Genomic DNA, 15,136 nt, shown 5'->3' with positions numbered 1-15,136 from the left:
GGACTTTCGTTCTTACATGTTCCTCATTGTCATCATCTTTTTATATATATTCTGTAGACATGCCGTATTTTTCTTTGTACTTTTTATTGACCAAGTTTAACACGGCGAGTTTCGTTCATAAGACAACCCAACATGGAACGTTTTTGTCATTTTTGTTCATATCTTACCTTCTTTTATTTTCATCTTTCCTCTTTATAACGGTTTTGAGTTTAAATGGTGTTGATTTGAAGGTATTTTCTATATTAATGAATTTATCTTCATTCCAAATAAGGTATTTAAAACTATGAATTATTATCAACATTTCAAGAAAAATCATGTTTGTTTGACCGTAAATATTGTAAATTAAGAGGTATGACTGTCCACAGGGGATTGTGTTATTGACATACCATACTCCGGGTCACCGAGTAGATTACAGCGCCATATTGATCACAAATAAGGAAATGCGTGTAAATACTGAAGATTAAAGAAGTCTTCCATACATGTTACTGTTACCTTTAAATTTAGGTAAGAACTATACAGAAGCTTAATCCATTCATTGTGTGAACATTTGTTTCATAAAAAAGACATGAAAAGTAAAACGAACTGAATGCGAAAACAAGCGTTCCGATACGTTATGGAACGTTAATTGAAATGTAAAAGCGATGAAACATAAAATGAATATTTTCACACAGATCACTGGATCAGTGCAAGGGGAAAATTATAACAGATTAGCGTCTCATGTTTCATCCACAACATTTAGGTCAATTAAAATGTTACAATCACACTACCATTATCAAACACATAATATTTCATATCCCATAAAAATGACAGCGACTTTAAAACCTTGCTATTGTCGGTTCATTTGCCAGTTGTCTGCATCTTTCATGTGAATCCTAATACTGGAAACCATCTGAAAAAGCTGGGATATTAATCGCCACATGTGTATGATAATCAGGCAAGTAGGGATGCTACTAATTATAAATGGCAAAAATATTCCGATATGGAAATTGAAGTCATACAGCTGATTGTGGAATCGTCGGATGCGTTGAATGTAAAAGCGTTTGTCGTGTTATTTCTTTCAAATTCGGAGGATATACAAAGCCTAGATCACAAACCCATTATTCAACTGCATAATAACTCCATAATGCACTTTGACAAAAAGGCGTGTTTAAAAGCGTTTCTATTTCCTTTAGAATAATATTATGTACATTTCATTGCAGACCTGTAGCAATTTAAAAATTCATACATGATGATTTTAAATCGTTTTTTTTTTTTTTTTTTTTTCTGATTGCCAAACAAAGATAACAGCTATATATAATTTGCTGAAATATCGCCAGGCAATCTTCATGTTGTAGATCGGGATATTTGAAGATGTCATGGTCACATTCGCTAACACATTGACGGTAAGTGTGTATGATTGAATTATCAGTCATGCGATTTAATATTCAAATCTATTTGATACTAATCTTTATCCTCTTCAGTTTAATTATTCCACGCCAGGACTTTGGCCTACTAGACATCTGTTACAACCACTGAATAAATAATTATATATCCCGTCAAAAAAGCAATTCAGATAGTTCAATTTGATTTCTTTTATCTACAAGGTTATACCGACACTTAAATAAATATTCACTATAAACATTGACTCCAATCTACAGACTGCCAGATGACGTGATGACTTTCCAGGACAAACGTCGACCTGCCCCTATAGACAGAGGATGGGCATGGGTTGTGATGGCTGGTAAGAAGCTATGTCAATACTGCCGTGAATATCCTTTAAAATAATAGCACACAATTTATTCTTTTATTTCTATGTACTTTTCATACTGTTTCAAATAAGGAAATGTTACATATATATGTGTTTGTTAGAGAAACTGTCACGATAAGCAAAGTAATATACAGTAACATGATAAAGTTTCATCAATATTCCAGCGGTCATGCTATCAACATTTCTTGAAATGGGAATATACAAATCGTTTGGAATATTTTTTGTGGAATACATTGAAAAGTTTGGATCTAGTGCCACTATGACGTCAGTGATATCGGGTATATATCTGGCAGGATACAGCGTATTTGGTAAGACTATCTTATATTTTTTAAACATTATTACGTCGTATTTAACACCTAAGCCACTTAATCATTGCTTAAGTGTTGTGTATGATACATGAATAGGTATTGTGTAAGGAACATTTTTATAAGCAACTAACGAAATGTATCATTCTTAATGTGAGTTTGCATCGTTGATAATATGAATATTTTGTTGACGATGATCTGCATTGAATGGTAGAAACTAAAAATAATTTTGATATCTTGTTGGTGTAATTGTTACTACCAATAACAGAAATATCTTGAGAAAGCTGAAATTTCTCTAGTAACACAATCAACAGAATAGTCAGTTACCAATTTATAGTATCAAAAAACAACAGCTATTTTTCATAACAATAAAATATATGTAAACGACTTTTCAGAATACGTTATTATCGCATTGGCAGAAAAAAAGAACATTTCTTCAAGAGTTCAAAATGAATTCAATATATCTTGTTTTTGTCGCGAGAGTAGGAAGTAATATAGAATGACACGGATAAATCCCAGCATCGAATTCTTATCTTAATATAGAAACAAAATTAATCAGTATTGATCAGGAGTTTTAAGCTAAATACCTATTAAATTTATCATGTTAAAGTTAAATGAATAAAAAAAGCCACTTACTTCAGTTTTTGCTATGTAAACATCTGAAAAGTGTGCGTTCCGTAGTATCTATGTAACAAACACCTTGACAATAGGGTGTACCGTTTAATGAGAGTTCCTTTAGATAATTGGTCAGCACATGGTCTCGTTAAAGCATTGGTGATGATGACATACGGACTGGGTAGGATCAGTTCCCGACAATCAGTGATGATCGGAGGCGTCTTCCTGTCCATCGGATATTTTCTATCAAGCCTTGCTACCACGATAGAAGTCGTGTTCGTCGCACAAGGAGTGTTCACCGGTCAGTGAATGTTGGTGACGGATGCGAATTTATAACATTTCGTTAAAAATATGAACATTTGTCTAGCCTAGCATTAAACAAATGGCAATTTCAAAGATTAATTAATGAACTCGATTAATGAATATCGTCAAAATACATGTAGGTTTAACATTATTTTGTTCTGAAAATGATATTGAGGTTGCTGGAAACAAATTAACACGAAAGTCTAGCAGAGACAATTCAAGAAACACATATTTACATATGATGTAGAAAAATCCACTTAAATTTTTACTTTACCACTTCATTTCAGCCATTGGATCCGCATGTATACACGGTCCAAGCATCGTGATATTGAGTAAATATTTTAACAAACGAAGAGGATTATCGAACAGTCTTGCTGTTTCATGTGGAAGTTTGGGTGGCCTTGTGTTACCGATACTATTTTATAAATTAGTTGAAATTTACAATCTAGAAGGCGCTTTGATGATCACTTCCGGAATCGTTTTCAACTGTTCGGTTGCCGGTTCACTGATGAGACCTATAGATCAATATCTACTTGAAAGCAATGATCCATTCATTAAAGACACTGGAAACTGCCACGAAAAAAGAGAAATGATTGACTCGTCAAAGATATCTTTACAAAGATCAGAACAAAATATAGAATTCAGAGGTTCAAGGGAGGTAACAAGAAGGAAAACCGACATTAGTGAATTTTCCGGGAGTTGTATCAGCTTGACGAATTTACCAAATTCTACGGTAAAAATTGAATTTCAGCATGACGAGACTGATGAAAAAACCTCAAAATGTGGTTTGAAATATGACATTCTATCTAATGTTTTTGACTGCACGCTTTTAAAAAATACAATGTTTGTGTTACTTTTGATAGCAGGTTGTCTTGGGCAGATCGAATGTGCCCTCGCACACATTTTTATCCCTCCGTACGCAAAAGAGCAGGGTATAGCCGACGGTGACATCCCTTTTATAGCCGGAACTATCGGGATTGCCGAGTTTACAGGCAGGTGCATTACTGGGATGCTTGCGGATGTGCAGTGTGTAGAAAGATATGTATTGATTTCTGCGTCTTTGATTATAACTGGTACTGTGACGCAATTTGTACATTTTTATGATAGTGTGTGGACGTTCGTGCTGTTTTCTGTGCTCTATGGGATTTTTAGTGGTGTGCTCATTGCCCTATATTCCCCTGTGTGTGCTGACCTTTTGGGAGTTGACCGCATCAGGAAGACTTATGGATTATCCTGCTGTTTTACTGGGATATCAATAAGTGTATCGGCTCCATTGTTTGGTAAGTACTTACTTTCCCAAAATTAGTAAAACAGTTTATTGACATTATGATTAAATAATCTGAGAAATTTTTTCAGCAGTTTATATATATTTTCACTTTATCAAAATTTGTGCAAGAAATACGCACTCAATTTTTTAAAACTTAAACTTTGATCCTGTAAAGCTAAAAGACGAAGCTAACGGCATCATACAACTGTTTAGTCGTTCTAGAACTCAGCAGCGTCACTGGACCTACAGTTTGAAAACCCAGAGGAAAAGAAAGAAATATCATAAAAATACGTCAAATTTCTAGTCTGAACTGCTTCTCTGGGTTCTTTCTTAAATTCTTCTATCAGTAACCGTTCCTTAATCTTTATTAATCTTAACTGTTCACATTTGGATTTCTGTATGTAGGACACGGACTCAAATGGAAATTGAAAATCATAACATGATATATTCTATTTCGCATGAAAACCATACAAAAGCTGACTTTCAAATTTCTGATTGTTAAAAAAATGTCATAATTGAGATGGGACGATTCACTAATATATCTGATTTTCAGAAGATCGCCAATGTTACAGTACGGTAAACCTCTGAGACTGAAAGTCCTGTACCATTGTCTAACACCTGCTAATTCGAGGATTGTATATAAAAAAAAGCACACAATAGAATAACATCTTTTAACAAACAATAAATTAAACTGCATCATCGAGACGTTATTCCTTGATGTTGAGGGAATTGAATAGCAAGAGCTGATTCAGTAAAATACAACGTTACCGTTATTGGAGACACCCAACGGTCGGTATGTGCACATACCAATGTAAGCATGCTGTTACAATGCATAAAACTTAAAATTGAAAATTTGTATCACCAGTCAACATGTATTTTTTTTTTTTTTTTAGGTCTTTTAAGGGATATAACGGGTTCATATGTGCTATCGTTTCACGTGATGGGAAGCTGTGCATTAATTGGTGGACTTTCACTGGTGTTAATACCGTGGGCAAAGTCTTATGAGGAGAAAAAATTAGAGAAAATGAAAGCAGCACAAAGCACATCACTACTGTAATCGTGTCTTATGTTGCATGTTATATCGTTTATACGGACGTTTAATAGTGAATGTGGAATAAATGACTTTTAACACATGAAATACAAAAATTAAGTATAATATAGAAAATTTCAGTTTCCTAATATCATTTTCTTTTTTTGTTCAACACAGATACATCATATTTAATCTCAATACATAATTAAATATGTATACATTTGAATTCATACTGTTTTTTGTTAGTTTGGAGATTGCCTTCTTAGTTTCACAAAAAAAAAGAAAAAGAATTATATAATGTAATATATATCAAATATAACTTATTGTTTTGACAATGCGAGCTGCTATGCCTTAACATGTTAATAATGTGGTAATTTCATGTGGAATAAACGAGTGTAAATTAGAATTACAAATACATGTACCGAAGACAAGAATGAAAAAATAATATACGCGTGAACATTTCTAAAATTTAGTAAAACAAATGCATTGGTGTTCTAAAATATGATTTTGTTATTCTTCATTTTTCAAAAACTTCGTACAGATGATCCAATTACAAAAGAGCTGAAAGAACAAATATCAGGTTGATCAAAGTACCTAAACCAAATTCACATAATGATCATCACAATCTGTTGAATATACAATTTTAATATCTCTGCACGGTTATGGTAAATTAAATCAAATAATAGATATTATTATATACGTTATTTTGTAAACACAATACCATATTTTACTAACGATGATACAAATGTATCAATATTGCATGGTAGGTCATATTTTGATATGATGATATGGCAATATTCATCAAACATCAACAACACATTTACTTGTACAGTATAAAGCACCAAATAGACGCAAACATTGATTTCAATTGACACAACGCATTATCTATTAAAAACGAGATCATTTTCTTGTATATGTCACGGGAACAAAGCGGTTCAGGTCAGGTCATATTGTTGATATAATCTCGTGGATATAGGGGACGACATAGTGTTTTAGAAAGTGGTGTGACGTTCGTCATAGAAAGCACTTGGTATTGCTCCCACACCATCTGGTTTTATGTGAGTATTATGTTTCTTTTTATGATTTTATACTTAAACAACACGGTTGTTGTCTTATCTATTACCCTTTTGTACTAAAAGTAACCATGTTAAATGATGAGAAAAATGCCATATGTTCGCCAATCTATAGCGAGTGTTTTTTATAACTTTGGACACATAACTGATGCGAGTGAAACTAACACCCTATATTTAAAAGGTTGTTCCGAGGACGTTTTACACCAACATTTGCTTTGTTTACAACCTGTAGTGAACTGCCGCATATTGGATTATACGAAACTGACAATTAGAAACACTTGTAGATACCATTCATTACAATGAGAACTAAGAACTAATAAAAGTGCGTTTTAATTTCTATGCGTAGGGCCTTCTCGGTCAAGTATCAACTTCTCAATCAATCAAAAGACAAGGCCATTACAAAAAAAAATGTTTCTTTTTCTGGTTGTTGTCTTATCTTTTACCCTTTTGTACTCAAAGTAACCATGTTAAACGTATCTACCCTACACATATGTTTGTCTGTCGTATTGGAGTCACCTATAAGATTACTGAAGGCAACATTAGATTGGAGAATTCTTTTATGTTTCCTAATATGGATACAAAAAGTACAATGTGAAAGACGTATGCTAGTAGATAGTGCTGTTTCAAAATAAAAGGCCTAATGCTCGAAACGAAGACATAATTGACGCATGAGTTAAATCAATGTTATTCCTAGAAAATACATCCAAACATTTTCACGTATATTACACGAGAACCGTATTAATAATATTGATACATAGGATTATAGTGCTGCCGAAACGTCAAACTCTAATCTTCTACTGGTTGTGTGATGAGAACTACTATTCTATTACCTGTAACTGTCCTAAATGTTACCTGTAACTGTCCGATATGTCCCCTGTAACTGTCCTAAATGTTCCCTGCAACTGCCCTATATTTTACCTATGACTGTCCTATATGTTACCTGTAACTATACTATATGTTACCTGTAACTGTCTATTATGTTACCGGTAACTATCCTATATGTTCCCTGTAACTGTCCTCTATGTAACATGTAACTGTTCTATATGTTACCTGTAACTGTCCTATATGTTACCTGTCACTGTTCTATATGTTACCTGCAACTATCCTATATGTTACCTGTTACAGTCATATATGTTACCTAAAACTGTCCTAAATGTTACCTGTAACTGTCCGATATGTTCCCTGTAACTGTCCTAAATGTTCCCTGCAACTGCCCTATATTTTACCTACGACTGTCCTATATGTTACCTGTAACTATACTATATGTTACCTGTAACTGTCTATTATGTTACCGGAAACTATCCTATATATTACCTGTAACTGTCCTATATGTAACAAATAACTGTCCTATATGTTCCCGTAACTGTCTTATATGTTACCTGTAACTGTCATATATGTTACCTGTAACTGTCCGAAATGTAACAGGTAACTGTCCGAAATGTTACCTGTAACTGTCCGATATGTTCCATGTAACTGTCCTATATGTCACCTGTAACTATCCTATATGTTACCTGTAAGTGTCCTATATGTCACCTGTAACTGTCCTATATGTTACTCTGTTACTGTCCAATATGTCACCTGTAAATGTCCTATATGTCACCTGTAACTATTCTATATGTTACCTGTAATTGTCCTATATGTTACCTGTAAGTGTCCTATATGTCACCTGTAACTGTCCTATATGTTACTCTGTTACTGTCCAATATGTCACTTGTAAATGTCCTATATGTCACCTGTAACTATCCTATATGTTACCTATAACTGTCCTATATGTTACCTGTAACTGTCCTATATTTTACCTATGACTGTTCAATATGTTACCTGTAACTGTCCTATATGTTCCCTGTAACTGTCCTATATGTTACCTAAGACTGTCCTATATGTAACATGTAACTGTCCTATATGTTACCTGTGAGTGTCTTATATGTCACCTGTTACTATCCAAAATGTTCCCTGTAACTGTCATATATGTTACCTGTAGCTGTCCTACATGTAACATGTTACTGTTCTATATGTTACCTGTAACTATCCTATATGTTACCTGTCACAGTTATATATGTTACCTGTAACTGTTCTATATGTTACCTGTAATTGTCCTATATGGTACCTATAACTGCCCTTTATGTTACCCGTAACTGTCCTATATGTTACCTATGACTGTCCTATATGTTACCTGTGACTGTCCTATATGTTACCTGTAACTGTCATATATGTTCCCTGTAACTGTCCTATATGTTACCTATGACTGTCCTATATGTTACCTGTGACTGTCCTATATGTTACCTGTAACTGTCATATATGTTCCCTGTAACTGTCCTATATGTTACCTATGACTGTCCTATATGTAACATGTAACTGTCCTATATGTTACCTGTGAGTGTCTTAAATGTCACCTGTTACTATCCAAAATGTTTTCTGTAACTGTCCTATATGTTACCTATGACTGTCCTATATGTTACCTGTGACTGTCCTATATGTTACTTGTAACTGTCATATATGTTCCCTGTATGACTGTCCTATATGTAACATGTAACTGTCCTATATGTTACCTGTGAGTGTCTTATATGTCACCTGTTACTATCCAAAATGTTTTCTGTAACTGTCTTATATGTTACCTGTAGCTGTCCTACATGTAACATGTTACTGTTCTATATGTTATCTGTTACTGTTCTAAATGTTATCTGTAACTGTCCATTATGTTACCTCTGACTGTCCTATACCTTACCTGTAATTGTCCTATATGTTACCTCTGACTATCCCATACGTTACCTGTAACTGTCTTATACGTTTCAAATATTTTCAACGATGGAAGTGAAAAAATACATACTAAATTCACAGAAATTTGAACTATTGGAGTAGGAATCTAACATATGCATATGCCAGAAATTCACTGTGATCCTTGTATTGAAAAAGTTGTGCAAGAATGTCCTTTACCAGCTCTACTGACTCTAGCTGACTATCTTAGGCTGTGTACCCTACGACTGGTGTATTGGTCAGTTTATTTCGAGGTGGTTACACTTAAAATAAACAAGGAAAGTAACTTTTGCGAAAATTACAAATTCGTTGAAAGAGCAGTGATTAATATTTGCTTAAAACTGTCTAGCACCTAAGGATATCAATACTGATATGGTAGCAACACTAGGCAATGATGCCCCTTCATATGCTATAGTGAAAAGGTCGGTGGCGGATTTTAAGCGTGGTGGACAAAGCATTGGGGATGACGCCCCGTCTTGGAGGGGTGGTCACTTTTGCAATTCAAGAAATGGTCAATGAAGTCGTAGTTATAGTCGGAAGGCGAGATCTTGCAATGTGAAGCTGTCAGCTCATTTGGTATTAAGACATCTGACAGCACACCAGGTTGACCTTGTCGCGTGCTTATCTGAACCTTTTAGAGGCAGATCCTTTTAACCTTCTGTAGAGGTTTGTGACTATGTTTAAAACGTGGAACCGTCATTTCACCCCAGAGGCCAACCAGCAGTCTAAACAATGGAAGCACCTTGGTTCAACCCCGCCAAAGAAGGCAAAGACTGTTCCATCAGCTGGGAAAGTCATGGTCTCGGTTTTCTGGGATGCTGATGGTATTTTGATGATTATCTGCAAAAGGAACAAGCAATCAATGGCACATTTCTAATAACCATGTCGGTCAAATAATGACGTCACATGCACAGTCAAGAAAAGGACTTCTTTAAAAGCTGCACTGAAGCCCTTCAACATCGTTGGCAAGAGCTAATACATACTGAAAGGGTTGATGATAAAAAATAATGTCATATGTTTGCCAATCGATAGCGAGTGTTTCTCATTACTTTTGAATCAAAACTGATGCAAGTGAAACTAACACCATATATTTAAAAGGTTGTTCCGAGGACGTTTTACACCAACATGTGCTTTGTTTACAACCTGCAGTGAACTGCCGCTTATTGGATTATGCGAAACTGACAATTAGAAACACTTGTAGATACCATTCATTACAATAAGAACTAAGAACTACTAATAGTGCGTTTTAATTTCTGTGCGAAGGGATTTCTCGATCAAATATCAACTTCTCAATCAATCAAAAGACAAGAAGGCCATATTCAACAACTTGCATATACTATATATTTGTCTTATCTTCATCAAGTTTACGCAAGTGTAAGACAGTGTAATAACGCAATATTCATATTTACCTATGTAAAGCCTACTTAACATAACAATGCCTAATTACCTTGTCAACGTTTATGTCCTATTTTACATATATCTGCATCCACTCGCTAGCAAGCAAAATCCAATACTCTAGTTTAGTTATAAGCCCGAACGGATTGCAAATACATGTAGCGCTAATTCAATTACATAAATATACATGTTCTCTGTGCAATTACAACAATTACATTGTGATGTACTCAAAAGAATTGGAAGTCAAAGACATGACTGACTCTTTTACATCAGCCACTTTCCTCGATATTTTCCTAAAACGAAACCAACATGGACATATTTCCATCTAGCTGTATAATAAACGTGATGATTTAAATAACCCTATCGTGTTTTTTTTTCATTTCCGGATATCAATATCTCTTCAACAACATATGGTGTTTTCATATTGGAGTTGATTCGATATTTAGCATTGAACGGTATGTTCCCATTATCACGATTATCGTGCAGGAAGTCGTCATTTGATGGACAAATTGCAACACAAGGTTTCGATAGGTGCAGATTGATAGAAATGGGAATGTTTTACGGTCGCCATTGTGAAATATTCCATTCCTTGCACAATATGATAGTGGAAGTGTTTGATGTTTGTAACCTTGCCTTTTGATTCCATTGCTGTATACCTTGTTCTCATTTGAGAACGTGACATTAGTTTCTTAGATTGGCAAATGTTTACGTGACAGATTTCGTCGGTGAAGCAAAAGACGCTTACTCTTCCAGAACTCATGGTCTTATTCTCCTTGTATTTTTTTCAGGAGTCTCCGTGTAAACCTTTCTGTTGTTCATATATTGCCCAAGTTTTATTGAATATGAGTTTGTATTATGATTTTATTTACATGTTGGTTTTTTTCTTCTTGTTATCATGTTGCAATATGTGTGATAACGTTGGAATTGGAACTTGGCTTTAACCGACTTAAGTTTTCAGTTTGTTACAGGACAAAAATAATCCAAGACTTGTGCCTTGTGGCGACATCAAGGAATAGGATCTTACAATGAACACACTTTTAGCTTTACGACAAACATTAATTAATCACTATAGAAATATTCATGACAATTTTTTTTATCATTTTCAAACATTCGCAGTTATAAAACACAAGCATTTAACACATATCAGAAGTGTTCATCACAAAATTTCATCTTTCTAACCGACACAGCTGATAAGGATAACAGGTGTCGCAATATAAGATGGATAAACATGGAGCCGCCCCTATAGACAGCGGATGGGCATGGGTGGTGATGGCTGGTAAGTTGGCATATAAACAATAAAAACCTTATGTGTTTTGACAAAAGAGAAGATATATACTCGTTTTCTATTCTAAAAATGTTTCATTCGGTGTTAGCTCCGACAAAAATAAATGTTCCAATCATATTTATGTTTTGTTTTACATGAACCGAATCTCTGATGAAGTATACGTAGTACATTTTGAGGATGATAGCAACTCTACATTTGTTCGCATAAAGAACATTTCATTACGAAGTGCAATACTGCAATATCCGTATTTAAATGTAATTTCATAAATGTTTGTCCATAAGAGCTTCAGAGTAACGTCAACATATTTACTTGAACAAAAATGTGGCCTGCAAGTTGCGACAAATATCGGTGCCTAAATCAAACTTGGTATTTAACTACATTTACGAAATACTTAAAAGAATTTACGGCCAGACAATTCTGAAATTGAAAATGCTGAGTAATTGATTTCAAAGCGTTCGTTATTAGTTTTTTTCACACAAGAGCTAACCAATTCAAACCTGGAATACAGTTCAAATGTAGTATGAATATTTGATTCTATCAAAATAGATGACATTTATTTTTCCTGATTTTCAGATTTTGAAAATTAAAAACCAAAAGGCTGTAAAATTTTTCTGGCTTGCTCGCTTCAGATTTACGTTGTCGTCATTTTAAAACAAATGATGCAATAAATAAGTTTTTCTATCCCACTCTCTAAAATTTGATATTTTTGGGATAATATAATATTTGAAATATGAAAAATTTACACAATGTTTTCTTTCACTCGCGGAAATGTGATATATTTGGGATGTTGTAATATTTTGTAAGGTTTACTTCTTAAATAGCAATATTGTTTTGTTTTTTTTTTTCATTATTTCAGCGGTTATGCTGTCCACATTTTTGGATATGGGTTTATACAAATCATTTGGAATATTTTTTGTCGAATACATTGAGAAATTTGGATCCAGTGCTACTATCACGTCAGTGATATCCGGAATATATTTGGGAGGATACAGCATTGTGGGTAAGTTCAATCACTATATACAGTTTAACCATTGTCCTATATTACACTAGTAAAGGTCATGGCATTAAAATCAAAATGTAATTAAACAGATTGACTTAGAAAACTTTTCGATATTTAATTATTTTAAAAAACATCTGTTTTAACGTTTACTTTGTAAATCACATGATTATAACTATTGGTCTAATTAAAGCATTGGTGATGATGACTTACGGACTGGGCAGGATCAGTTCCCGACAATCAGTGATGTTTGGAGGCGTCTTCCTGTCCATTGGCTATCTGCTCTCTAGCTTCGCTACCACAATACAAGTCGTGTTTGTCGCACAGGGCGTGTTCGCCGGTTGGTGAATCGATCGTTTTGTGATACGTGTGTTTGATACCACAGACACCTTTTCTTGTTAACAATATATGTTATATGTCAAAAAATATGCAATTTGGTGTAACCGTATAGGAAACTGTTGCGACAAATATACGTGAAAGTGATTGTTTTCTGAAATGAACGAATAGACGTTTGTTTTTGTGGATTCAGTTCAAAACAATTTTGATTTTTTTTTCTTTTCTTTATTTATCTATATATTTCTGTTTATTTATTTTATCATTTATTTTCTCTTTTTATTGGTGGCTACATATATTTTCTTTGATCTGTGATACCAGTCATGTCAACAACTACAGTTTGTAGTTGGTTATATTTTCTTACTCTAGCGGACAGAATTAGACAACAAATAAATGTATAACGTTGGCCTATCTTTTATAGCAATTGGATCCGCCTGTACACATGGTCCCAGCATCGTGATACTTAGTAAATACTTCGACAAACGGAGAGGATTATCAAATAGTCTCGCCATTTCATGTGCTAGCTTAGGTGGGCTGGTATTGCCGATTTTGTTTCATGCACTGGTGAAATGGTACAATCTGAAGGGAGCCTTGCTGATAACATCCGGTATTATTTTGAATTGTACTGTTGCTGGTGCACTTATGCGACCTATAGATCAGTATCAACTGAACGGAAAATTGAAAAGTGACTCTTTCTCGAATGGAACTGAAAACGTCCGTGACAAAGAAAATATTTCCAAACTTTCAAACATCAATACGAATCAAACATTGCATGAATCACAACAAAATGTAGGCTGCAGTGGTCCAGAGCAAATAAAAGGAGAAAAAACAGATATGAGTGAATTTTCCGGAAGTTGTATAAGTTTAACTCATATAGCAAGTTCAACAGTAGATGTTAAGTTACGCCCCGAAGAAAGTGATAACATCAACTCAAAGTGCGTCTTCAACTTCGAAATTCTGTCTCAAATTTTTGATTGTTCGCTATTCAGAAACATGATATTCATGATACTGTTGATCGCTGGATGTCTTGGACAAATCGAATGTGCCCTTGCACTCATTTTCATCCCTCCATACGCAAAAGATCAAGGTGTTGCCGACAGTGACATCCCTTTTATAGCCGGAACTATCGGGATTGCAGAGTTTACAGGCAGGTGCTTTATTGGGATGTTTGCGGATGTTAAGTTCATAGACAGACACATGTTGATCGCTGGGTCGTTAATTATCACTGGTATTGTGACGCAATGTGTACATCTGTATGATAGTGTGTGGACTTTCGTGGTATTTGCAGCCCTATACGGTTTGTTCAGTGGTGTGCTCGTCGCCCTATATTCACCTGTATGTGTTGACCTTCTGGGACCTGACAGCATCAGAAAAACTTATGGAATATCTTGTTGTTTTAACGGAGTAGTAACCAGCTTGGCGGCTCCCTTCTTTGGTAAGTTTAATCCATTTTTAACTGATTTTTTCTAATCTTGCTATAGTACATGTATACCAACTCGGTATAGATACATACACTCCTTATACAAAATACCCATTATTCTTGTTGAAAGTGATCAATTATACAGATATTTCTCATGACAGGTTTTCTGCGAGATGTAACTGGATCTTACGAGCTACCATTCCACTTGATGGGAAGCTGTGCCATACTTGGTGGAAGTTTGCTACTGTTAGTACCCTGGGCGAAGCGATATGAGGAAAATAAATTAGCGAATTCCAAAACACCACAGCAATTGCCACTAATATGAACGATAAACATCCATATATTTAGACTGCAAACAACCAGTTGTATAAATAAACATAAATTGATTTATGGAATCCTACAATTGAAAGCTACTGTTTTCTTAATAATGTATCATCATTTCAACCATGAATTGATGATAGACCTTTAAGTTGACAATGTTCCTCAATACCACTTAGCAATGGAGACATTTAGTACGTATGTCTCATTGCCATGCTACAATTTGTATTATCTACATGTATCCCGGACTATTAAGATGTCATGTGATTTTTTCTGACGTTATATGGCATTACA

General features: G+C 34.5%; 1 protein-coding gene across 1 annotated transcript; it reads left to right on the top strand.

Moving 5' to 3' along the window:
• The first annotated feature begins 11,707 nt into the window (after window positions 1–11,707).
• LOC132562563 (monocarboxylate transporter 5-like) lies at window positions 11,708–14,849 on the top strand. The gene is made up of 5 exons (XM_060227310.1): window positions 11,708–11,765; window positions 12,631–12,774; window positions 12,965–13,111; window positions 13,526–14,539; window positions 14,686–14,849. Exons 1-5 carry the CDS (start codon window positions 11,708–11,710, stop codon window positions 14,847–14,849), a joined length of 1,527 nt encoding a protein of 508 aa, XP_060083293.1.
• The last annotated feature ends 287 nt before the right edge of the window (window positions 14,850–15,136 follow it).

The sequence above is a fragment of the Ylistrum balloti genome, unplaced genomic scaffold (assembly GCF_031769215.1).
Source record: "Ylistrum balloti isolate Yb309-2 unplaced genomic scaffold, AGI_CSIRO_Ybal_v1 Utg371448, whole genome shotgun sequence".
Taxonomy (NCBI): domain Eukaryota; kingdom Metazoa; phylum Mollusca; class Bivalvia; order Pectinida; family Pectinidae; genus Ylistrum; species Ylistrum balloti.
This window is presented reverse-complemented; position numbering and strand designations above follow the sequence as displayed.

Excerpts from the sequence above, each read along its gene's own strand:
- LOC132562563 (XM_060227310.1), top strand. The coding sequence starts at position 11,708 with ATGGATAAACATGGAGCCGCCCCTATAGACAGCGGATGGGCATGGGTG. Across the intron at positions 12,775-12,964 it reads GGGAGGATACAGCATTGTGG|CATTGGTGATGATGACTTAC; the intron begins GTAAGTTCAATC and ends GTCTAATTAAAG. Across the intron at positions 14,540-14,685 it reads CTTGGCGGCTCCCTTCTTTG|GTTTTCTGCGAGATGTAACT; the intron begins GTAAGTTTAATC and ends TTCTCATGACAG.